Here is a 26,828-nt window from a genome sequence, read left to right on the forward strand (position 1 = left end):
AAAGTTCAAAAGAATATTGTTTATCTTAACTGTCACTTTTGATCTATTTAATGTATACTTGCTGAATGGAAATAGTATTTTAATACTAATTAGCCCAAAACTGATCCCAAATATTTGAGTAGTAGTGTATAAATGATGTATTTCTATATTTTATAGTTAGTAACATCTAATCAAGTAAATGATGATTACTCAGATATTTTGAAGCAACAGGTCTGTGTAAATAATGTCTTTACAATGAAGAGATTTTTCTCTGACCTGTAGTTTAACTCCAAGTAGTCTGTGGGACAGCTGATGGGGTTCTGTTCAGGGTTATGTATAGAGAACTTGTCAAACTTCACCTTGATGTGCTTTCCTTTTGGAACCTGTGAGACAGACAGAACATATAAAAACTTACAATATGTTGAGGAACTAATGTAAGAAACTGACCGATGATGCAAGAACATTTTAGTGACATTGATAACAAATCTATTTTACCTCAATGTTCCAGACACACTCAGACTGAGGTGGGTAATGGGAGGGATAGCCAGGTGATGTGAAGGTACCACGAAGCCCTGTTAGTATCCCTCCGCAGTCTAAAGAACGTGACAAATAATTATTTACACAAATATTGGCCTTAGATTTGCTTGATTTATCGGAATTAAATGGATAGGTCACCCACAAATTAAAATTCTGTCATTTACTCACCATCATGTTTTTTCCTTTTGTGTAACATTAAAAAAAGATACTTTGAAGAATGTTGGTAACCAAACAGTTTTGGTTACCATTGACTTCTATTGTATGGACTAAAAAATGTTTTTTCAAAATGTCTTCTTTTCTTCACAGAAGAAAGAAAATTAAACAGGTTTGGAATGACATGAGGCTGAGTAAATGATGACTAAATTTTCCTTTTTGGGTGAACTATTCCTTTAACACTTTCCAAAACAACTAGCTTTGGCAGGCCACTTGCAACTGTCCAGTAATTTTATAAAGAACTACGATGCAACATGGTTTAAATTAATTGTTAAAATGTTTGTCTGACCCTCGCAAATACACGAATAATTTCTTAAAGAAAACAACTTTTACCTTATTTTACCTTATATTTAGTTTGAACCTTTGAACGATAGTGAATGCAATGTTCCTCACATTAAACCACCAAAATTAAAGGGTTAGTTTACCGAAAAATGAAAATTTTTCGTTCTTTGAAAAATGACCTTCGTTCATCTTCGGAACACAAATTAAGATATTTTTGATGAAGTCCGAGAGGTATATGACTCGTCCATAGACAGCAATATAATCAACACTTTCAGTGTCCAGAAAGGTACTAAAGACATTGTTAAAACAGTCGACGTGACTGCAGTGGTTCAACTTTAATTTTATGAAGCGACGAGAATACTTTTTGTGCGCAAAAACAAAACAAAAATAACAACTTTATTCAACAATATCTTCTGTTCTGTTTCATTCTCATACGTTGTTTATGTCCAGGGCTTCCAGGTTCTACGCCAGAATGCTGACACACATGTGTCATGCTGCTCACGTCACATGTGCAGCTTTGGCCAATACTGAGCCGGCATTCGGACGTAAACACGGAAGCATTCACTGTTCTTACTGCGGCAACTGCGTGAGGATAATGACTGGAAGGGAAGAGATTGTTGAATAAAGTTGTTATTTTTGTTTTGGCACACAAAAAGTATTCTCGTCGCTTCATAAAATTAAGGTTGAACCACTGCAGTCACGGCGACTGTTTTAACCTCTCGGATTTCATCAAAAATATCTTAATTTGTGTTCTGAAAATGAACAAAGGTCTTACGGGTTTGGAACGACATGAGGGTGAGTAATAAATTACAGAATTTTCATTTTTGGGTGAACTAACCCTTTAATATAATAGTACCAAAATCAAAATGTGTGTTCACATTTTTGTGAGAGTTTCACTGACACAGCATATGTTGCGAGTGACAATGATCTGCGCTGTCAAAGTCTCTTTAAGACAAGTCAATTCACTCGGCGGCCATCTTTGAAATGCCTCTCGGGCATCCTGGGCATGCAATCATGCAATCTCTTTGAATGGGGAAACATCAAATTCTCCAAAACTGTTCGCCAACCTTACGATTAAATTTCATATTTGAAATCACCAATGAAATCTAACAACAACCAGCTCATAAATTTAGTTTCTAAACGCTCGAATCATGACAAAAAAAACTGTATTTTTCAGGCTGGATCAAGCTAATGCGCATGCGCAGACCTAAATGCGCATCTCTTCGGAGGCGCACGTCTGACTGTTTCTATAGAAACCGGTGATTCTAACGGCCAATGAAGTGACGCGATGACTTTACCAGTCGGCGATTGGCTCTTATTTAGAAGGCGGGACTTATTCCGCCATATTGCGCTTTACACTTTCTCCCATTCAAAACAATACGAGTGACACGTCTTGTGTTATTCTATAGTCTTTGGCGCTGTTTGTCACTAATATACAATAAACAGCTGAATTATACCATTTTCATACAGAAATATATTTTTAAATAATGTAGTTTCATAACAGATAAGAAATATTTATATCCAGTAAATTTAAGGTTTTAAGGTCAAAAAGTGAACTCTGGACCCTACATAGGAGGTTATATCTCATTAAACTCTAACCTTGAATTTTGGCTGGAATCTGAGAGAAAAATGCTCTGAAACCCGGGAAGTTTTTCTCTTCATTTGTAACCAGTGTTACCAGCATGACATTCCCAGAGGAGAGGAAAATTAGCTTCTCATTGGGTAAGCGATATCCACATTTCCTGCATGAATACGATTGTTAGATTCCACACATCACACAGACAGTGAAAACATGCGTAACGGGACACTGCTCGCACATGCGGTACTGTGTCATGGAAAGGATGACTGAGAGAGTGCGAACACTTACTCTGTTATGACCTGCTTCTCTGATGGTGCTAACGAGTCGTACACTTTGATGAAGTCATTACGACAGTCTTTCTCCAGGTCTAGGACGTCAAACTCTAGTCTGATCCTGTGCTCTGGGTCGGCCCGAATCTGCCACTCAGTGTAAAGGTTTGGAGAGTAGGAGGAATCAGGAAAACCCGGAGACCGGATAATGTCTGTCTGGTTCTCATGGGCATGATAAGACTTCTTAGTGGACCCTGAAAGACAGCACAAGTTCAATACCAGTCTGAGATATCATCACGTACAAATAGCTAAATGTAAGGAACAAATCTTTTACTCACGTTTGAGGTTTCTGCCAGCTAACCGAGCATCCACAGCTGTAATACACACCAAAATATATATGACTGTAAACAATCAAGACTGAATAGTGCTAGACTAAAATGAGACTCGTATTTCTTTTAAGTTTCTGGTTAGATTACAAGAGGTGACAGACTGAAACTACGCGGGTAATATGAAACTCTCTTCCAGTAGATTTACCCCCTGATGTCATGCCATCAATGATGAGGCTATCGTCAGTCTTACGACCAAAACCCCTCCGGCTTTTCCTTGCATTTTCCACCATTTCCATGGATGCAACGGCCTCATCCACATCAGGTATTCTGGACTCCCGCACATTAAACTCAGACAGGTAATATGCGATGATACCATTATTACTGCCCTCGCTATAGGGGAAGAAAATGTATTGAAACTTACAATACAAATCAATACAAATAGACATAAATCAGATTCATAGTATGAAATGAGTCCGACATATTCTGTGATGTCCTAATCAGTGTTGGGGAAAATTACATTTAAAAGTAATTAGTAAAAAAGTAACTAATTGTGTTACTTAGTTACTTTTTATGAAAAGTAATGTGTTACATTACTTTTGTGTCACTTATTCTCACTTGGGCTGGGCTTGCTTGTATTTTTTATTATTAACGACAAAAAATAGGGTAACACTTTAGAATACTGATCTTTTGTTAATGAATAACTACACAGGAACAAATGAGTAATGCATTATTAACACTCTAGTAACTACTGTTAACTTACAAGAAACTCTGATTAATGAATTAGTAAGTAATAGTGCTCAGTTGAAGGAAGTAGTTCACTATTAGCTAATCAGTAACTACTGTTTTTATATATATCTCCCAGAGAACTACTATATACAGGTTCATAATTAACATGTATGATGCATAATGTATAATTAATTCTAAAGTGAAGGTCATGGTAACCCACTAGTAATGACTGAAGTATTACCAAATCCTTCAGATGGAATTACTAATTATTTGGATCAGTACTCTAAAGTGAGAAACATGAGTAGTAACTACTGAAGTCATTGTAAACTATTAATTATAAATTATGCATCATACATGTTAATTATGAACCTGTATATAGTAGTTCTCTGGGAGATATATATAAAAACAGTAGTTACTGATTAGCTAATAGTGAACTACTCCCTTCAACTGAGCACCATTACTTACTAATTCATTAATCAGAGTTTCTTGTCAGTTAATAGTAGTTACTAGAGTGTTAATAATGCATTACTCATTTGTTCCTGTGTAGTTATTTATTAATGAAGGATCAATATTCTAAAGTGTTACCAAAAATAGTTATATTTTTGGCAAATGTAAATGCCCTTTCACACCAAAAGTGAAATGTATAAGCTTCAGGTTGTGGTTTCTAAAGTTTTTGCTTATTAGTATGGCTGAATTAGATCATCAAAGGTCAGCAGCAAAGATATTTGTTAATAAAGTGAGATTAAATACATAAAGTATATTTAATTTTTAATTATTGCAGGTTTGTGCAATATTCTGAGATTGCATTTCACCGTTTTTATTCATTTTGAGGAATACTGAATCTGTTTTTGTGCAAGTAAGATGAGTAAATGCTCACATTTAGACTAGAACTACAATAACCATAATGTTTACACACAACGCCTCTGCATTTACTCTTGATTTCTCCCAACATGGGGACAGGAGAGGCGTCAGTCAATACATGGGAAAACAAAGTAACTTGCTTTACTTATTTTAAAAAGTAAGTCAGATATTTTGCTGTAAATAATGTGTTACTTTACTAGTTACTTGAAAAAGTAATCTGATTACATAACTCAAGTTACTTTACCCCTGTTACCCCCAACACTAGTCCTAATACATTGATAGTTTTGCTGACAAATAACTTCATAAACTTGTTCATTAGCTTGACTTGACTTTGAATATAAGGGATGCTGGGAGTGGTCACCAATTAAATAGTCCTGCAGTGTGACAAACTCATTTTTAAAGAACAAATATTCCATGCAGTCTGCCAATTTAATATGAGGTCATACAAGGTCATCTGCATACATAATAACTATAGAAAAATAAAAATTAAGAGTGACCTTTCTGACTGACCTTTCATGCCAATTACGCATAATTTTCTCTCATGAGTGGCAGAATTATTTAAATTACCTGAAACCTTGCACACTGGATCCCACATGGTACTTGGACAGCACGCGCACTTGACCGTACATAGCTTTGAGCTGAAAGACAATGTAGAATTTTAAGATACGTCAAAATTACCCCTATGAACTTTAATGATTTTTTTTTTTTTTTTTTAAATGAAAACATTAGAAAGAAAAGCGACCACCTCACCTGCTTTGAGACCCTTGAAGCCAGTTCTTTATATTCAGTGGTGTTAGAGTTTTCATAAGCATCTGAGAACGTCTGACTGGAGATGGTCAAATAACCACTGAACAACTTCTTCACCTTTCCAATTGGCCTGACTATAACAATGGACACACTGGGGTTATTGTTTAATCAAAATCATTCAGATTTAATATTTACTGGTGACAATAACAGTGTGTTAGTTTACAGGTTAAATTACTCACAATGGAAATGCCACACCAGCAGTCCAGTTACTATTGCAATGACGGTTAATGCTGTGGGCAGACCTATTGCCACAATCCCCCTGCACGATATCCTCCTCTTCCGTAGCTTCTTTGCATCCGATGCTGGAAGAAACTGCGCTGTCTGGTCCAAGCCATTGTCCTACAGAGAAATGTAAAATACAAGTAAAATGCTTTTTGAGTTTGTTACATGATGTGACTGTTATGTATATAATGAGTTGCTCTCTGTAACTCCCATGAGGACGCTGTGTACCGTACATGACTAATATGCAATTTTGAACCACCCACATGAAAACAGGCTATTCCTCTTAAGCAGTTCAATCGCACAGGTATGAGTACATGGAATTACGTGGTTGCAACTGTTTTCTAAAACCTGAACCAACACCTTTCTCATCAGCGTCAACAATCCACCCCAATCAAGTATGCATTGGCAGAAGTGTGTGTTGGTCATGTGACTGAAGCAGTAGCTTTTCTTAAAAACAGGTTCTTTGGTTTGCAGTCTTTTGGTTGAATGTCTTTAAATACATATTTACAGCAGATACTTTTTTTTTTAAATATTGGTGGAGGATACTGAAGAATATTTTTCAAAAAGTTCAAGCATAATGCTAACATGAGACTGAAACTGCAAATGCTAACATGAGACTGAAACTGCAAAATTAATATAACCATTGTTTTGAGAAATATAAAACAGTGGAACAAATCTGATCAGCATCACATCAGACAGGCATATACAGTATATACAGGCATATATATTATAATATATATCTATAGTATAATGAGCAATAATTATTTTATATAATTATTTATATTTAGAATTATTTTATATTATAAACTATATATAGGCTAATAGATAACATTGCAAATGATATAATATATAGTTATAATATAAAAACTAAAACTAAAATCTAATAATATACTTCCGAACACTTGAGGCATGTAATTATGTACATTACCAAACACAATCAGCACTGTATAGGACGTACCAGAAGATTAATCTCTGAAAAATTAACTGCTAATAACGCCTGAAACATCTGACTAAAAGACAAAATAGTAATAAAGATATTCAGTTAAAAACATACCTGAAACTTTTTCCCAGTTTTGAGCGGCTCCATGTCATTCGACGTATTCGTCAACTTGGCCGCTGTCAGTCCACTGTGTTGACGTTCATGTGTCACGCAGGCGGCCCTTTGTCCTCACCTATAGCGAAACCCGCTGACACGCGCGCGCAGGTGTCTGCTGGATTAACCTCAAGAAACTAACCCTTCATCCTATTTTACATGGTCATTAAGCACGGAGAGGGTATAACCCTGTTGATTTTTATTAATATAGGTTTTGTATCAGAAAAACAAACATATTCCAAACACTTCGCACCCAGTTTCGAGCTGCAGGTGAGTCGCTCTCAAGCATCATGCGCAGTACTTCCTGTAAGCACGAGAAAACAGGTGACGTGAGGAAAAACAGGATATCTATAAATAAAACAGTAAATATGATAAACATGTATTAAAAATAATAATAATAATAAAAATGTAAAGGTATTTAACCTTCATAAAATGTTAGTAATAAAATAAAATTCAAATAAATATGCCAGAATGAATGTCAGGGTTGCAAATTTAGCCTAATTTATTAATATTATGTCTAAGGATTAGTTCACTTTCAAATTAAAATGTCCTTATAATTTACTCACCCCCATGTCATCCAAGATGTTCATGTCATTCTCTCTCCAGTCGAAAAGAAATTAAGGATTTTTCTCCATATAATGGACTTCAATGGCCTCCAAAGGGTTGAAGGTGTGGCATTACAAATTTAAGAATCTGTTTAAGATCTGCGGATCCTACATCCTGACCATTTGGCAGGACAAGCTCAAGACACAGTGGTGCCTTTGTCTCTACGATAATGTAAAGGTATGGGCGATACTGTCAGACTGATTGGATTCGCACCTATGCATTTGAATGCTTTGATCTTCCTACTGGAAGTCAAACTGTGTGTGAATGTTTACATAGTCTTAGTTCTCATGACCAGCTACTGTTTATACCATTTGGGGTACTATTATCTACACAGTCGGGGGTAATTTCCTGTATTGTCTTTTTGTTTTAGTGGTCACTTCTAAGGCTGTGTGTAAGGGCAACACCTTTAAGGACTGCCCACTGAATGCCTATAAAACTTCATGTATACACTGCATTAGTTAGACTTTGGATGACCACAGTTTCTCAATAAAGAGTAACTTCTGCTTCAAGAGATCCCAAAGTCTCCTGGTCTATGCTTCTGAGATTTCCAACAAAGGTCAAAATTACAGTTTCAGTGCAGCTTCAAAGCATTCTACACGATCCCAGATGAGGAATAAGGGTCTTATCTAGAGAAACCATTGCTCATTTTCTAATATATAAAAGTTTTAACAATAAATGCTCATCTTGAACTGCATAACCTGAATGTATCTAACTCAGCAATATCAGGACGTGCATCTTGAACTAGCTCTCTTCTTCTTCTCTATTTGAATTCCGGCAGTGTAGACACTGCTAAGTGTATTACTGCCCTCCACAGGTCAAACTTTGAACTAATTGTTATATACTTGCACTAGCATTGTATATGATAATTTAGTTCAAACTTTGACCTGTGGAGGGCAGTAATACGCTTAGCAGTGTCTACACTGACAGAATTCTAATAGAGAAGAAGAAGAAGAGAGCTAGTTCAAGATGAGCATTTATGGTTAAAACATATAAAACATTTTTTTTTTTAAGAAAATGAGCGATAGTTTCTCTAGATAAGATCCTTATTTCTCGTCTGGGATCGCTGTAAACTGTAATTTTGACCTTCAACCATTTGGGCTCCATTGAAGTCCACTATATGGAGAAAAATCCTGGAATGTTTTCATTAAAAACCTTGTTTTTTTTTCGACTGAAGAAAGAAAGACATGAACATCTTGGATGACATGGGGGTGAGTAAATTATCAGGAAACTTTAATTTGAAAGTGAACTAATCCTTTAAGACCACAGATGGTTTCCATAAGCTAAAGTATTTGTTTGATCATCTTTTTCTCATAATTATTTGGGTAATAGGGCTGACAAATGTAGTTAACACTTTAATTTCATTTTTGTCTTTTTAAACACAAATTGGTTTTTTACTTGTCTTTCCTTCATGTTGTAAATGTAATACAATTAAATGAATTCCAGTGAAATAATTCAGTCAGATTATGAAACTATACATGATTTTAATAGTTAGATGTGTAAGCTACTACTTTGAATGTGGCAATAGATAAATAAGGCTATAAGTTTGAAAAGTTATTACCACAGTGACATGATGATAGTAATGATGATGGACGGACAACTTTATAAACATTTAAGTAAAGAGACACAAGAGAGCAGCAAGAACACCCCTAAGACCGACATAAATAAAACCTTAGATAAAACCTTCTCATTAAAGCTTATTAATTATTAAAATCCATCTGCCAAGTCAGACCTGAGGCACTTGTCATCATTAAGAGGGAAAACAAGGCTTCTCTTTAGGTCTAGTGCTTCAGGAATCCCTTGATAATCAGTGAATTGCAGATAAACTTGAAAAATGAACAATTAAAGAGTTGTGTTTTTATTAACTAACGTGAACAAAGATGAACAAATATCGTTGTGACAATCGTATTGCTCATTGTTAATGTTGGTTAATGCATTAATGTGAACTAATGAGACCTTATTGTGGCCTATACTCTCAGAAAGTTTCAGAAGGTACCTTTTTAAAATGCCTGAAGCGTGCAGCTAAATTGTGCATATTACGGTAGTACCTAAATGGTACATTCTAGTACCTTTTGAAAGGGTAGCTTACACAGTGACAGATTTTGTAGCTTTATTTTCTGAGAGTGTAAAGTCTTACCAAATATATTAAGTAAAACTGAAAGCATAAAGAGTGTATGAAAAGTATACAGGTTTATATTTCAATAATGATTTTATTGAAATGTAATATTCAAAGTTAGAATAAGGAGAACCTCTTCCATCTCTTCAGGGGTTCTTGGCCACTGGTTGTTTATACATTATAATATGAATCTTTATTTTGTATCTTTGTTTTGGTGTATTCACACACACAGGGAAGACACAGAGGCTTATATCCCCAAGGAAGCCATGTTTTCACAAATACAGCACACTTGATAGACAGAAAAATCATAAATTATTAATATGTGTCATAATGAGGAGATCAGGGAGCAGTTTAGGACAGACTGGATGTAACTGTGCCCAGGTTGCTCTTACCCAAGAGTATAGCTGCTTTAGTAAATACAAAACAATGTTCCCACCAAAAGCCCAGCCAAAGTTCTCAATCAATATTTATTTATAAATCCAAATATCAGTCTTCTGAAATTAATATGGCAGCATTTATTGTCTGCATGGGATGTGCTGGACAACCTTCTAAATCAAATTTACATATACTATTTTTAACTTATCATTAAATGTATAAATAATGAATAGGCCTGTATTTAACATATGTGCTTTTAAATTCTTTTCTTATGGTTTATTTACATTATATTTTTTCTTTTATTCTTTTTATTTGCCATTGTGTGGCTTTTCATAATTTAACATGTCTGGCTTCCGGTATTATCCGCTTCCAGTTCTTTTAGCTCTATATTTTAGCTGTTTTTCTGCTTGATATTGCAAACTGGTATTTCTTATGCATTGTCATAATTATAAAGACAATGATTTGTAGCGCAAATACTTTTACTGTTTACTGCACTTTGTTATTCTTAGTTATTTACCTATAAATGAATTGTAAGCACATTCACAGACAATAAGGTGGATGCATATATCTGAGACCACACTGAAAAATATTTGTAGAATTTTTTTAAATCTGGAAATGAACAAGTTTTAGGATTTTTAACCTGAACCTGATGATTCCTATGGCGATTCCAGTCCTTTATGGTGTGGTGATGTTGCGGTGTCTCAGAGGGAAGCAGATCGCCACACACCGCTCCAGAGACATCAGTGCTAGAGTCAGAGGAGCATTAAAGAAAGTACAGTGTGAGATAAAGACTAACAGAGTGCATATAGATTTGGGTACTGGAAGGAAACACAGAGCCAGTGTGTATGCTGCAAATTATTCTTCAATAAAATTCTCTTCAATTGATTGCACTTCTGACTCCGGGTCTTCATTCATCATATCTAGTCTTTGGGTCCTTATCTATAAATTCCCCTACAGTTAATGGTGGAGAATGTGGGCACTTTGTTTGCCAGTAGCAGGTCCCTGACCTCAGTCAGATCCTCATCTGTGAAGACGAAGCCAACATTCCCACGGATGTAGGGAAGTAGCCTCTCCAGATCCAGGTTGTTCTCCAGGTTGCCACTACCAGATTCCCCTACAGAATGGTGCTATTGCACTTGATTTTGTTGGAACTGTGTCACACCTCTCTCCTCTATGCCACAATAGAAAGAACACTATACATGGTGATTGGAAGCAGCTCTTCTCTCTTCATAAATTTGAGATATATAAATTACCTTACTGTTCTTATTCTGCCGCACTGCCCGGGTCCTCTGATCTATGGTATGAGAGATGAAGCAGTGTGTGTCATGGTGAGGTTGCAATAAAGAACCAGCTGAAGGCCTGAAAGTCTGGGGAAATGACTGACAAAGGCGGAGCTGGAGGGTCTGGGCGGAGCTGTGTATGCAATCCAAGGCTGGGCTGGTGAACACTCAGATCAAGGTGAATCACTGGTAACCAGGGTAGAAGCCGAAGGGCTGGAGGACTGGGCAGTGCAGGTGGGGGTGAACAGGGTCACACGAAACAGGGATAAAATTCATGAACGGCACTCATGCATCTGGTCAGACGTTATGTCGGGCTCGGGGATGATCTTTAGCTCAGTACATGATGCTGGTGCTCTGATTGTGGTAGGCTCTGGCTCTACGTCTGTGGTGAGCACAGGCTTTGCCATCGCTAGGCTGGGGCTGGCGCACTGATTTCCTCCTCGCTCTTGCAGATCGTGAATAAGAAACCATTGTAGAGGAGTACCCACTCCACATACTCCTTGAAGCTCTGCAGAGGATCATCTCCGGGCAGGCACACCCTGATCTTTTCATTTAGGTGCGCCCAGAAAAACTGGCATCATCATTGAGGACAAGATGTTGCAAATCCAGGAAAGCCCGCATGTGTGCCCCTAGGGACTGGTTCCTCTGCGAGAGCTGACTGCCGCTAGATCCATGCTCTTGGGTCAGTTCTTCTGTCACTGTGAGGTTGCAATAAAGTTGGTGAAATGGATCTAATTGAAGAGTTCAGATGCAAAAGCCGCTAAACGCCATCTCTGTCAAAAATGAGATAATGACATTGAACGAATGCTTACGGCACGTAGTACACATTCGACAAATCACGTGCTTCGACAAATCACGTGCAATCCTTTAAATCGCAGCGTCAGCCCATTCAGAAATATCGTTTTTTTTGGCAAAAGCCTCTAGACGCCACTTCCCTTTGGCAGCAAAAGCCGCTATATTCCGAGAACCAATCAGAAGGCGCGAATCGAATCATATGATTCCGAGCGGTTTCAATATAGTGGCGCGCTGAGTTTTTTTAGAGTCCGATTCAGATTGAGATTTTTAAAATAAAAGATGGAGTAAGATGAAATGGATCAGCCTGTCCTACTAATATTGAATGGCAGAAGAAAATGTTATTTACCTCAAAACTCCTCCTGTCATAAGGCAAAATAGCTTACAGTGGAAATGGCTTGGTCGCAATTGTATCATGCACTCATAACAGTTCTTCGTGCAGTGCCGTTACTTTGAACGAATCAGATTTATTATACATTAAACAACAGCTCTATTTCGCCAAAGACAAAGTCAAACAAAATGCTATTCTTCTGTCTCATATGGAAGCTGTGCCATATAAACGGAGGAGGCAAAAAGCGGAGGCTGGATACAAGAGACGTGTTAGATCCCTGTGTAAAGAGGTTTGTCTACTGTTTAGTTTTTAAGTGATAAGTGCTCTCATCTTTTTCAGGGTTTTTAGTTGCATCTTGACTGATTTTTCAACTATTTACCATGTCTTGTCCCAAATAGGTGGATTTAGAGGTTTTTGCAAAAAAAGCATGAGTGGATTTAGCTGGTTTTGACGCAAAAGAAAATCGAACTTGTTAAAAACCAATGAATTGTCTAGAGTGACATTTTTAAAAAAAAGTTATTTTATTCACTAGCTAATAACCTTATCATTACCTTTAAAATGAAATTCCTGGACTTGATCGTAAAAGCCTGGTAAAAAATGCTCATTTTAAAGAAAAGAAGTCTGATGGATTTAGAGGGTTTTGCATCTGAACTCTTCAATTGCATCTAAGAACTCAAGGTATTCAGAAAACACACGAACAAAACTACCAAACACAATGAGAACTGACAAAGAACTGAAGGAAACACAGTTTAAATAGACAAACCGATCAATTAAATTAACAACAGGAGTAGCCTAACTGATGATCAACTAATAAAAAGCATGGAAACCAATTGAAAACAAGTGCTAAAACCCACCCAAAACCAGATGATCCCTAACAGTGTGGCCCTAGTTCAAATATTTCTTCTGCTTTTGTTAAGGTAAAGTGAGACACTCTGTTATTGTACATTAACTGTATGAGAGGATATGAATGAATTATAATTTGATATGCAAATGGTGATGTAAAATTCTAGTTCTGTTTAAATGTTAAAACCTGTTTTTCAGGTTAAAATAAATGATAGCAATTTTGAGAGCAATTATTCTTATTCTCTTGCAAAAATATGTTTTAAGTCTCTTAAAAGGGTCAGTGATATACACATGCATAATTTTACAAAATATTTTTTATTTATATTATCATTTTTCTGTGTCATTTTCATGCTTTCATTTTATTGGAAAGACATTCATGAAAAAAAAAAAAACAATGTTGGGAAAATAATAATGCCTCTTAAACAAGTATAGGAGTGCCATAGAAAAAACTTAACACCTCATTAGAATTTTATATACTATATAGGTTTTTTGTAACCATAAACAACTCATATGTATAGTTGATTTATAGTTCAGCATTAATTTGATGAATATTAAATTTTTTGTCCTTAGAGTTGAGTTTGCTCACAATATTTTCTCTAAACAAACTTGTACAATGTCCATTTGTTGCTCTTTTTTCTGTATTTTATTGAATTTAAGAGGGACGACAACATTATTGCAGCAGAGAGGGTCTTACATTTCTGTTGCATACATTTGGTTATAGGGACTGTGACCATTATAGTGACAGCAAGCACACACGCACTCTTTAAAAATGTGCAAGAATGATGCTTAAAGAAAAAAACAAACAGGTTTCCTACCCACCCAGTGACACTTATGGCATACCCATGTGGTTCTGTCTGCCACTGTTTAACAGCTATATAAGTTCAGGAGCAAAATTATTTGAGGAATCTGCAGCTGTCGCAGATGAAAGGTTGATGCCTCAAGGTAGAAAGGCAACACATCTGTGTAAGAGGTCTGTTGCATATGCAAACTTCCGAAAATATTCATCTTTAATGCACATAATCAACAGATGGAAAAAGATTGCATTGGGCATGATCATTATAATATAAATTGTTCCAACCGGTCTTGTTTCACTGTTTCTTGTGTTTCAGCTTATGGCGGGATCCAATGGCACAGCTGAGGATGTGTCTTTCACTTATCAGCAAATCTATAATCAAGACATGGATGCTGGGCTCAGCACTAAAACTGCAGTGGCTGTGTTAACGTCTCTGTTCTTTGTTTTTGTAAACTGTGTGATGCTCTTTGCTCTAGGAAGCAAGCGCATATTCCAGGAGACGCCGCGCTACATTCTTTTTGGCCACATGCTTATGAATGACTCTGTGCTTTTGCTGGTCTCAATCATAATGTATGCAGTGGCTCAGTGTTTCCTTCAATTGCCCAAATCAATATGCACTCTATTAGTCTTTATCTCCTATTGCACTTTCCGTAACGCTCCTCTGACTCTAGCACTGATGTCTCTGGAGCGGTACGTGGCGATCTGCTTCCCTCTGAGACACTGCAACATCGCCACACCAAAAAGGACTGGAATTGCCATAGGAATCATCTGGTTCCTTAGTTCTATCAATATTATAGCAGACATTATTTTAGTTTTAACTGTCAACCCCAATTATTTAGCCGGTATTATATTTTGCACATTAGAAAAATTGTTTCTATACAAATGGCAGCTGGATAAATATCAAGCATTTGATGTTCTTTATTTTGTGTCGGTTGCAGTGATCATTATTTTCACATACATTAGCATTATGATCACAGCCAGGTCTGTTTCCTCTGATAAAGATTCAGCTAAAAAAGCCCTCCGAACAGTGCTATTGCATTTGATTCAGCTGGGATTGTGTCTTACCTCTTTCCTGTACACCACAATAGAAAGGACATTGTACATGATGACTGGAAGCAACTCGTCTCTCTTCATAAATCTTAGATATCTAAATTTTCTTATTATTCTCATTCTACCACGTTGTCTGAGTCCTCTGATCTATGGTATGAGAGATGAAGCGGTGTGGCCCTTGTTCAAATATTTTTTCTGTTATCGTTCAGGAAAAGTAAAACCCTCTATTAATGTACATTAACTGTATGTTTTTTGACATGCAAATGGTAATATCCAAAAAGATATTGAGGCTTGCAAGTTGCAAAAACCTTAAGCATAATATCATAGTAATTGCAATGTTCAAACTTGACAGCCTTGACAGCCATGTATTATGCATTTGTACACTTTTGAACTTTAAAAGTCTAGTTCGTATAGTTCATCATACATAAACCACACATATATAAGCTTGTGTAATATGTAGTGTATTGAATTATTAACAGATATACAGTGATCCTAAAAATAGTTCATTTGTTGAATATTTCATTTTGTTCACAATATATTCCATGAACAAACCTGTATAATGCCCATTTGTTGCTCTTTATAATGTGTTTTTCTTCTATTTATATCTCATATATTTTATCTTATTACATGGGCATATGACTAAGAGACAGAATTGCTCCTACCAGACCTATGACAAAAAGGGATGATAGCATTATAGTAGTAGAGAAAGTCTTACATTGCTTTTGCATATGTTTGGTTGTAGGGACTGTTTACATTGTACAGTGATGGAATCCTACATTCTTTTAATCATTTAAATCTAAATGCAGCAGAGATTTTCATGTTCAATTCTGGCATATTGGGTGTATAAATACATAAAAACTTTTTATGATGGTATAATTGACTGCATAGTCAGTATATTTTTAAAGATACTTAATGAGAAATAGCCAAGAGCTCATCTTAAAAAATTGCCAAAAACTCCAAGGGAAATGATTCAAAAAAGCCCACACTCTCTGTCAACGAAGTGTGTGGGCTTTTTTTTAATCATTTCCCAAAGATATACAGGAGATAAATAACTTTTTAGTACAACATTTGTGTAATCTGGCCTCAAAATTAATGTGGGTTCAGTGAGCTTTACTTTCTATTTTTAAACCCTTCCGAAAAGATTTATCCATAAACATTCCAGGTTGCGTATGTAACTCGGTTTCCTGAGAAACCTGCTGCATCTTGTTGTTGACACTATGGGGAAGCCATTAGCGTGACCAGTGTCTGAAGCATGTTCAAACACACCAGTGTACAAAACCTTACTCTGTCTCTGTGGGACAGGCCTCAGCCTATAGCCCCAAGGGCAGAGCTGTAAGCGGGATACACAACATAGGATGCTTGTGTAGAGGGATGTTTGTGGACTGCAGACTCTAACCCTGGTAAAGACTCTCAGGGGATCTGAGCAGGGTGACTGACCTAGGTAGCAAGAAAGAAATGCCAAGGCAATCTACCACTGCTTACAGACCCACTGGCAATCTCCATTCCAAACCTTGGAGAGGCAGGTGAAGGGCAGGATGCCCTTGGACATCCGACCACCCTCCAATGCCTTAACTGAAAGTATATTGCCAAATACACAAACATGCTAGCATGCATAAAAAGAACCGCTCATTGCTCATAGTGACAGTTGCCTTGTCACTGAACTGACAGTTGACAGTTCAGTGACAAGGGAGTATCAAAATTCAAAGCAATGATAATGTAAAGGGAACGAGATGCTGTGTCGTGGCATTGACGCTATGGAAATGCTCCCATGTGAGCCGGTGTCTGAAGCATGCATCAACACACGGCAATCTCATTGGCTGAACTTATCAATGTCGTGACAGCGTAATGAGTCACAGAGTCCATAAATAAATGCCAGTAATGCGTGCCAACAGATTCAATTAGTCTGAAGAAAATGCACAGGTGTAACTAGGGCATGGCAACACAATGCAGCATCTCATCAGCATCTCTCAGGGAACCGGGTTACATACATAACCTGAGACGTTTCCTTTTGAGTGGAACTCAATGCTGCGTCATGCTGTTGATTCTATGGGAAAATCAATTCCAATGTTACCACGCCCAATGGAACAGAGCCTGCCCACAAGGCTGTGTATAGGTACAGAGGCTTGTTGAGCACAGACTGAACTTTGGGTCAACCCTGAAGGACTTGGGTTCTTTGGTTTGAATCCATGTCCGAACATTAGAACCTGATGAATGTGTGTGGAGAAAACCAGCCTGCCGCAGCACAAACATCCTGTAAAGGTGCACCTCTCACAAGAACTTTGAAAGATGCTACACTCCTAGTGGAGTGGGCTCTGACCCCTAGAAGCAAAGTGCGCTTAATAGGAGAGGATGATATTGGATCTATAATCCAATGCAATATACGCTGCTTGGTAAATGCATTGCCTGTATTGGGATCACCAAAGCATACCAGAAGCTATGAGAATCTACGTCACTGGCCTGAGAGGTTAACATAGATCCTCAGAGCACAGACCGGATATAGCAAGTAGAGGCTTTCTTGCTTCAGCGTCTCATGAGGTGGAGGATAGAAAGCCTGCAAAGTGACTGATGACTGATGTTAATGCTAATAGCAGAGCGACTTTGAGAGTCAGCATTTTTTTGATACAGACTCCAGGGGTTCAAATGGATTTTGAGCTTCTTTTAAAGCTCCCAGGACCAATGCTAGGTACCAGGAGGAAACTCAAAGTATCTGGAGCCAGCCCTGCTAGAATGGAGGATTGTCTATGGACTGGTACCCCACAGGTGCCAGACCCAAAGCCCCTTAAATATTGTCCCCTGCACTAGAGATAGAAGATCTGTCTAGATTGGGATCTCCCAGGGGATGCCGTCCAGGAGAGACATTAGGTTTGCAAACCAAACTCAGGCCGGGCAGAATAGAGCCACTAGAAGGAAGTGAACTTGGTCCAGGTGAATCCTTTATAGAACTGCTTGGAAAAGAGCTATCATAGGGAAAGGCGTACAGGTGCAACCTTGGTCATGCCTGTACTGTGGTATCAAGCCCCAATGGAGCTGGAGGTGTGAGGGCGAACCAGTGGGTTGTCTCATCAGAGGCAAACAGATCCATTTCCGCTCTATTGTACCTCTTCCATATGGAGTCCACTACTTCAGGGAGGAGTCGCCTTTCCCTGGGCCTCAGCCCCTGCCTCGACAGGATGTCTGCCCCCATGTTTGTATGCCCCTAAATTTAAACAGTTTTTAGAGAAAGGAACTTTTCTTCCCCCCACAGCAGGATATGTTGTGTCTGCTTGAAAAGAGGGTGCGATCACAGCCTGCCCTGGTGATTGATGTAGGAAACTACCAAAGTGTTGTCTGTCTGGACCAACATGTGGTAGCTCCTCAGCTGTGGAAGGAAGTGTTTCAGAGCTAGAAACACTGCCCTCATTTTAAGGCAATTTATGTGCCAAAAGAGATGAGAGTCCTCCCAAAGATCACTAGCTGGTCGGCAATTGAGAACCACGACCCATTCCACGAGAGAGGCATCCGTCATTAGACACTTGTGACTGCAACAAGCCCCTAATGCTGACCTCCAGAAACATGGTCCTCTGTTCGGGAGAAAGTATTCTGAGTCCCAGATGCTTCATATGAGTGAGTACAAAATCTTGATTCTGTGCCGCTAACTCCTCTGATTGAGCTAATATGAGCTAGTTGTAATTCAGTACATGGATACCCTGGAGCCAGAGCAGCATCCATGTACTTGGTGAATGTGCTTGGGGACAAGGCTAGGCAGAAAGGAAAAACTCAATATTGGTAAGCTTCGCCCCCAAAAGCAAACCCGAGAAAATTCATGTGTTCTGGCAGACTCTTTAGATCTGTTGCAACAAACAAATACTCTAATTGAATTTGTGACACTGAGTTTGAGACTAAGCATCTTGAACCTGTATGTCCGAAGAGTTTAGTCCCAAACTAAACCATGTAACCTTTTCTTATATTGTTCAGGACACACTGAGAGATGTTGGGCAGAAGTTGCCACGCAAAGTCTGACAGAGAAATAATTTTTTTGATCATTATGGTCTGTTAGAGTCCCTGTAGCAGCAAACTTGCAGGGAACGCTAAAACTAACTGAAGGGAGTATTCGCTCATGAGCTAAGATGGGGTGAAAGGCCCATCTGACACCTTCACCTCCAAAATTACCAAGGGTGGCAGGATAAGTAGAGACACCACCCGAGGGCCCAAAAGTAAGTGTGGCACATGATGTAGAGGTGTAACCAGACTAATTTGGGATTTTTTTCTTCTTGGCTGCTCCGGAAGCTGGCCCCTATTGAGCATGGATAGTGGAAGCTTCCAGTTCCTGGACAGGATGAGGGAGTAGCTCCTTGAATGCCGCCAACTGACATTTGCCAACTAAAGTTTTGCCTCCTGATACCTGTTTACCATGTTTCTGAACAGGCAGGGGTGGGGGGCGAGATAGATGTGTCAAGGAAAAAAGCCTTGTCTTTCTCTTTTATTCCCATTAGATTGACCCATTAGGCAGATGCCGCTCTAGCAACCATGGTAGCCATAGAATGGCCAACAGCTGCTTGGTTGCCCACAGTGCTAGATCTGTGTCTCGGCAGAGCTCCTGAACCAATTCAGGCCCTAACCCCTCACTGTGGTCAAAAGCAGGTCAGCCTGTCACGCCTGCTCCAGACAGCAACGTAGTGTTGGCCCAGATCCAGCCCACATCTGGTCCACGTGTAATCCACATTCCAAGGGAACCCTCGAAGTAAAAAGTGCATGTAAAGTCAATAAGATATCAATTTAATAAAAACATTTTTACCTCTTACTTCGAGAAAGACAAGAAAGTGGGGTTCATACTATGAAGAGAGATCACTAATGGGACTTTCTCTACATCTTTTGCTAATCAGTGTCACCAGCACGCCACACCAGTCTCGTACCTTGCCCAGCTCTCACGGCTCGGCCTCGTCCTGCCCTCCACACTATCCTACTCGCACGTCCATTTTTTAATCTTTTAAAGCCTGACATATGAAATACATATATAGACATATGAAGTTCATACGTTTTTTTATTCAAAGCACTCACCTCGCTCTCACAGCTAATTAGGTACTAAGACCTATGTATCAGTATAAAAATGTAAAAAGGTCGGCACTCTAAAAATACTTTTATTATATTTAAACAGGAGATTGTTACGGATGCTGGTAGAGATGAGGCTGATACGGATTTCCACAATACGAATGATATGTTTATTCAACAGAAAGCAGGGAACACCAAACATACATCTTAACAAAACAGAGAACGGACGAGGAGTGAAGGGAGTGAGTGCAATATATGGGGAGTGCTGACAATAGAGTCCAGGTGCAGGTGATGAGTGACGATGAGGAGCTGACGAGGGAAGTGAGTGCAGGTGTGGAGAACAGGAGGATAATGGGAAATGGAGTCCAGGGAAACAAGGGATCTGTAACAGTACCTCCCCCTCCCGGTAGGCGCGTCCTCGCGCCGTAGATGTAACAACCGGGAGGGGGGCGGGCGCCCTGGAGACCTCAAACCGGAGCAGGGGGAGGAGTAGACTGGAGTGGAGGTCTCCAGGGCAGGTCCAAAAACCATGGGGGGTCAGGAGCCGTGGGCAGCCATGGGGGGTCAGGAGCCGTGGGCAGCCATGGCGGGTCAGGAGCCGTGGGCAGCCATGGCGGGTCAGGGGCTGAAGGCAGCCATGGCGGGTCAGGTGCAGCGGGCAGCCATGGCGGGTCAGGTGCAGCGGGCAGCCATGGCGGGTCAGGTGCAGCGGGCAGCCATGGCGGGTCAGGTGCAGCGGGCAGCCATGGCGGGTCAGGTGCAGCGGGCAGACATGCAGCGGGAAGACATGGCGGGTCAGGTGCAGCGGGCAGACATGGCGGGTCAGGTGCAGCAGGCCGCCATGGCGGGTCAGGAGCCGAAGCCTTCGAGGCGTTGAGCCCAGGCGTCGCTGAAGGACTGGCGGGTGATGGCGGAACCGAAGGCTCCGCCGACCGAAGCGCAGCCGGGGCTCCAGAAGGCCGCAGTGGAAGCAGGAGGACAGCCAACAAAACGAACACCGGGGGGAGTGAGGAGGCCAACTGGAACTGAGGGACGGAGTGACGGAGCGGAGCCGGAGGAGTGTAGTCCAGAGGGGAGGGCAGGCCGACGAGTGAACAAGGTGTGAGTGGAGGCAGGATGGATACTGGTGAGACTAGTGGACTGATGGGCCATGGTGGAGACGAGGGAGGTTGGAGCCAGGGTGTAGGTAATCGCCCAGAGGTCCGAGGTGGAGATCTGGGCGAGGGGGCTTGAGGTGAAGGTTCAGTGCTGAGACATATGGACGGAGGCGGGAGAGGGAGGCAGGGAGGGGAAACAGTCTTTGGGCTGGAGGGTTCAGACACACAGTTCATAGGAGCAGTTGGTTCGGCGGCGGCGGCGGCTGGAGCGGCTGGCTCGGCGGCGGCGGCTGGAGCGGCTGGCTCGGCGGCGGCGGCTGGAGCTGAGGGCTCGGCGGCGGCGGCGAAGACTGGAGAACTTTGCTCGGCGGCGGAGACTGGAGAACTTTGCTCGGCGGCGGAGACTGGAGAACTTTGCTCGGCGGCGGAGACTGGAGAACTTTGCTCGGCGGCGGAGACTGGCGCTGCTTGCTCGGCGGAGACTGGCGCTGCTTGCTCGGCGGAGACTGGCGCTGCTTGCTCGGCGGAGACTGGCGCTGCTTGCTCGGCGGAGACTGGCGCTGCTTGCTCGGCGGAGACTGGCGCTGCTTGCTCGGCGGAGACTGGCGCTGCTTGCTCGGCGGAGACTGGCGCTGCTTGCTCGGCGGAGACTGGCGCTGCTTGCTCGGCGGGGACTGGCGCTGCTTGCTCGGCGGGGACTGGCGCTGCTTGCTCGGCGGAGACTGGAGAACTTGGCTCGGAGGAGACTGGAGAACTTGGCTCGGAGGAGACTGGAGAACTTGGCTCGGAGGAGACTGGAGAACTTGGCTCGGAGGAGACTGGAGAACTTGGCTCGGCGGCGGAGACTGGGGTTGAGGGCCATTTCATCCCCTCAAATACAATTAAAATCCCCACAGGCACTGGAGCTGGCTCTGTGGGGACTGGAGCTGGCTCTGGAGATACTGGAGCTGGCTCTGGAGATACTGGAGCGGGCTCTGGAGACACTGGAGCGGGCTCTGGAGACACTGGAGCGGGCTCTGGAGACACTGGAGCGGGCTCTGGAGATACTGGAGCGGGCTCTGGAGATACTGGAGCGGGCTCTGGAGACACTGGAGCGGGCTCTGGAGACACTGGAGCGGGCTCTGGAGATACTGGAGCGGGCTCTGGAGATACTGGAGCGGGCTCTGGAGATACTGGAGCGGGCTCTGGAGATACTGGAACGGGCTCTGGAGACACTGAAGCGGCTTGCTTCCTCCTCCTCCGCTTACGGGACCCAGTTGAGGATTGTGGGTCCCGTGTGGGGCAGGCAGGGAGTTCGCTGGAAAGGTGTGCGGAGGAAGCCGGAGGTTGACTGACTGGCCCGGCCAACCGTGTTTCTGGATGGACTGGACGACAACACTGATCCTGAACCTCTTCTACTAAGAATTTGGAGCCATTCAACCACAAAATTAAATTGATAGTATCGCTTAAGGAGAAACAAAAAACAGGTTCATCAAAACGGATAGTGTCGTCATCCAATCCATCCAAAAACAAGGAGATCAACTGAGCATCAGGCCAGTCAGACAAGAAAGCAAGCTCCACGAACTCCTCCACATACCTCTCCAGCGAACGACCCACCTGTAGGAGCCCGATGAGGCGATCGCCGGTTGTCAGAAGAGTGAGAGGCATTGGAGGAGCAGGAGCCAGGGAGCTGGTGGAAGTCTCCATTTTTTTTTTGTGGAAAATCCGGTCGTTTAAGGTCCGTTCTTCTGTTACGGATGCTGGTAGAGATGAGGCTGATACGGATTTCCACAATACGAATGATATGTTTATTCAACAGAAAGCAGGGAACACCAAACATACATCTTAACAAAACAGAGAACGGACGAGGAGTGAAGGGAGTGAGTGCAATATATGGGGAGTGCTGACAATAGAGTCCAGGTGCAGGTGATGAGTGACGATGAGGAGCTGACGAGGGAAGTGAGTGCAGGTGTGGAGAACAGGAGGATAATGGGAAATGGAGTCCAGGGAAACAAGGGATCTGTAACAGAGATATCTTCTGTTTGAATATAATAAAAGTATTTTTAGAGTGCAGACCTTTTTGCATTTTTATATGTTTACTTTATACGAAAAAACACCTTGTGGCTTGGGCTATGTTGGAAAAACTTCACGTCAACTCAAACAAAGAATTAGTGAACATAAGAGTTCCATCAGAAGGAAAGATGTTAACTATCCAGTCGCTGCATATTTCTTGTCTTTTAAACATGATGTTTCCTCCTTATGCTTCTGTGGGATTGAGAAAGTGACTGTGCCACCTAGAGGGGGCGATGTTGAATTGCTCTTACAGAGACGCGAATTGTTCTGGATTTTTACCCGTCAGACTTTATAACCTTTGGGTATGAATAATGAAGCATTATTTAATGTGATGTTATGAAATATTACTATTACATATATTATGATATCATTAATAATATCACTTGATTGGATATTGATGATTCTTCACTGTGATTTCTCATGTTTTAAATACAATGGAGTTTGAATACAATGTCGATGCCTGATGAAGATCATACAATCGAAACGTTGCTAATAAATAACTTTTTTTTACTGTTTTGCAAGTTGATAGTGTGCAGGATTTTCTGTTTTTTTGTATTTTGACTTTACCAGTCTTTTTTCCTACGCACCTATTTATGACCTACAGGTGTGTGATGCTGATTGATCCTATGTTTACTTTATAAAATTAGTGAAGATTTCATACCAAAAAGTCACATGTACCATGACCTAAAGGTGAGCATATTTAGAACTGTACTGAAAGGCAATTTGCACATATTGTTTTGTTGATGATACAATTTGTACAATTTGACACATTTAGCTTTAAATAAAAAAGGGCTCCCTCCCATCCACCCAGTGACAACATACCCATGTGGTTCTGTCTGCCACTCTTTAACAGCTATATAAATTCAGGAGGAAAATTGTTTGTGGAATCTCCAGCTGGAGCAGATGAAAGGTTGATGTCTGAAATCTGTTGCATTTTATGCAGATTTTTAAAAAATATTAATCTTACATTCACATAATCAACATAAACAAATGGAAAAAGATTTCATCAAATTGCACTGGACATGAGTTTTAGTACATCTTTCTTAGTATAACTTTGCTCTAATCAGCTCTAGTTTTTGTTTTTTTTAGGTTTATGGCGGGATCCAATGGCACAGCTGAGGATGCCTCATTAACTTATCAGCAAATCTATAATCAAGACATGGATGCTGGGCTCAGCACTAAAACTGCAGTGGCTGTGTTAACATCCCTGTTCTTTGTTTTTGTAAACTGTGTGATGCTCTTTGCTCTAGGAAGCAAGCACATATTCCAGGAGACGCCGCGCTACATTCTTTTTGGCCACATGCTTATGAATGACTCTGTGCTTTTGCTGCTCACAACTATTATGTACACAGTGGCTCTGTGTTTCCTTCCAATACCCAAATCAATATGCACTCTATTAGTTTTTATTTCTCACTGCACTTTCCGTAACGCTCCTCTGACTCTAGCACTGATGTCTCTGGAGCGGTACGTGGCGATCTGCTTCCCTCTGAGACACTGCAACATCGCCACACCAAAAAGGACTGGAATTGCCATAGGAATCATCTGGTTCCTTAGTTCTATCAATTTTATAACAGACATTATTTTAGTTTTAACTGTCAACCCCAATTATTTAGCCGGTATTATATTTTGCACATTAGAAAAATTGTTTCTATACAAATGGCAGCTGGATAAATATCAAGCATTTGATGTTCTTTATTTTGTGTCGGTTGCAGTGATCATTATTTTCACATACATTAGCATTATGATCACAGCCAGGTCTGTTTCCTCTGATAAAGATTCAGCTAAAAAAGCCCTCCGAACGGTGCTATTGCATTTGATTCAGCTGGGATTGTGTCTTAGCTCTTTTTTGTATACAATAATAGAAAGGACGCTGTACATGATGACTGGAAGCAGCCCATCTCTTTTCATAAATCTCAGATATCTTAATTATCTTATTGTTCTCATTCTGCCGCGCTGCCTGAGTCCTCTGATCTATGGTATGAGAGATGAAGCGGTGTGGCCCTTATTTAAATATTTCTTCTGCTATCGTTCAGGAAAAGTAAGGCCCTCTGTTAATGTACATTAATTGTCTAGTCTAAGAAGACATTAATAATTTGATATTCACAGTGGTAATATTATCAGGTAAAGAATAAGTCTATATGGCTTACAAACTGTAAAAGTCTTTTGACTATGAAAAATGGCATACTTAAACATTCTGTTGTTTGAAATGAAGTTCATTGTATTTTTCATGCATTAATTTTATTTTTATTATATTTTTCAAATTCTAATATAGCAGTTGTTATTAAGAGTATAAGAATATTTAAGAGAATTTTTTTTTATTTTATAATTTATGCAGACAGCCTGTATTATGCACTTCTACACTTTGGACTGTTAAAGGAAGATTCTTTTAGGATTTCTACCAACAATATATAAATATGTATAGTTTATGTTATACAATGTAAATGTAGCTACTGTAAATAAACCACCTCTATCTAGCTTTAAATGTTAGTATAAAAAGAGTAGTGTTACATTATTACAAAAATAGCATTATTTGTTGATTATTTTATTTTGGTGTTTAGCTTACTACATGTTCACAATATATTCTCTGTACAAACTTGTATAATGTCCATTTGTTGTTCGTTTAATGTATTTGTCCTCATGATGGATGTAAATCACAGAGGATGATGCATGGACAAAAGCTCTACCTTTATGGACTGTTTTCAGGTTGCCTCACTGTCTGTTTCATGTTTAGATTTAAATTAGCAGTAGTAGCCTACAGGTAAAACGAATGCACCGTAAATCAAGAGTAAGTTAAAAACCCAAATGTGTTAAGCTGCTGTCAACATCCCAAAAGTTGCACAACCTGTTTGTGATTAAGATGGGTGCGACTCACATGGATTGAGAGCCATGAATGTTAAATTAAATTTATAAACACATAGGGGGCCTTTAAATAAACTATTTTATTAACATACATTTCTGTTTTATAGTTTTTATGAGATTGAGACACATTTGCTTGTCAGTGTGATTAAATGTGCTAAATGTGCTTGTTACATACCCTTCAGAGGGAATGTTGAGTACTTTTTTATTTTGTAGAAGACCTACTCATATTTAATGAGCATTGTTTAAAGCCCTAATGGCATTTAATAACTTTTCATTTTGATGTTTAATGGTAAAACGGGCTTCATGCTGTATTTTGTTTTTGTTTATATTTCAGCTTAGCGCTATAAATGTTCTTTCTGCGTTCAGAATCATAGTCATAATGATGCTAGCATATGCTTTTGACAGAGAAATGCTTAAGTAGCCATATACATTGCTCTTGTTTTTATGTCAGGTTGTGCCTTTACCTTTATGATGCCATACTCCTTAAAAGAGGAAAAGCAAGCTTGTTTTAATGCTGCGTTGAGAAGAGGGATGTAGCAGCTGGAAATGACGTCACACTCGAGGTGACAGAAAAATACACGCATCCAGGCTAACCCTTGTTGTGCTTTTTTTGTAATGCAAATAAATAAAACGATAGTGTCACATATTTCACAGATAATGCATAAGTATCATGTCCACAAATAGAGGTTGGATAGCAGGCTACTGTGTGCAC

General features: G+C 40.1%; 3 protein-coding genes across 3 annotated transcripts in view; 2 read left to right on the forward strand and 1 right to left on the reverse strand.

Annotated features, from left to right (window-relative positions):
• The window catches only part of st14b (ST14 transmembrane serine protease matriptase b), a 14,751-nt gene extending 7,550 nt beyond the window's left edge, over window positions 1-7,201 (reverse strand). Inside the window, exons 1-10 of the mRNA XM_067375231.1 lie at window positions 6,859-7,201; window positions 5,762-5,921; window positions 5,526-5,656; window positions 5,343-5,413; window positions 3,394-3,578; window positions 3,198-3,233; window positions 2,879-3,113; window positions 2,611-2,753; window positions 475-572; window positions 256-362 (exon numbers count right to left, since the gene is read on the reverse strand). Of these exons, the coding sequence (XP_067231332.1) occupies window positions 256-362; window positions 475-572; window positions 2,611-2,753; window positions 2,879-3,113; window positions 3,198-3,233; window positions 3,394-3,578; window positions 5,343-5,413; window positions 5,526-5,656; window positions 5,762-5,921; window positions 6,859-6,891 (1,199 nt within the window). The 5' untranslated portion in view covers window positions 6,892-7,201. The remainder of the gene's footprint in view (window positions 1-255; window positions 363-474; window positions 573-2,610; window positions 2,754-2,878; window positions 3,114-3,197; window positions 3,234-3,393; window positions 3,579-5,342; window positions 5,414-5,525; window positions 5,657-5,761; window positions 5,922-6,858) is intronic.
• A 7,148-nt stretch (window positions 7,202-14,349) lies between these two features.
• Window positions 14,350-15,321, forward strand: LOC137013166 (odorant receptor 131-2-like). The gene has a single exon (XM_067376798.1). The coding sequence runs from the start codon at window positions 14,350-14,352 to the stop codon at window positions 15,319-15,321; it is 972 nt and encodes a 323-aa protein (XP_067232899.1).
• A 9,029-nt stretch (window positions 15,322-24,350) lies between these two features.
• Window positions 24,351-25,322, forward strand: LOC137013208 (odorant receptor 131-2-like). The gene has a single exon (XM_067376859.1). The coding sequence runs from the start codon at window positions 24,351-24,353 to the stop codon at window positions 25,320-25,322; it is 972 nt and encodes a 323-aa protein (XP_067232960.1).
• The last annotated feature ends 1,506 nt before the right edge of the window (window positions 25,323-26,828 follow it).

The sequence above is a fragment of the Chanodichthys erythropterus genome, chromosome 22 (genome assembly GCF_024489055.1).
Source record: "Chanodichthys erythropterus isolate Z2021 chromosome 22, ASM2448905v1, whole genome shotgun sequence".
Lineage (NCBI taxonomy): Eukaryota > Metazoa > Chordata > Actinopteri > Cypriniformes > Xenocyprididae > Chanodichthys > Chanodichthys erythropterus.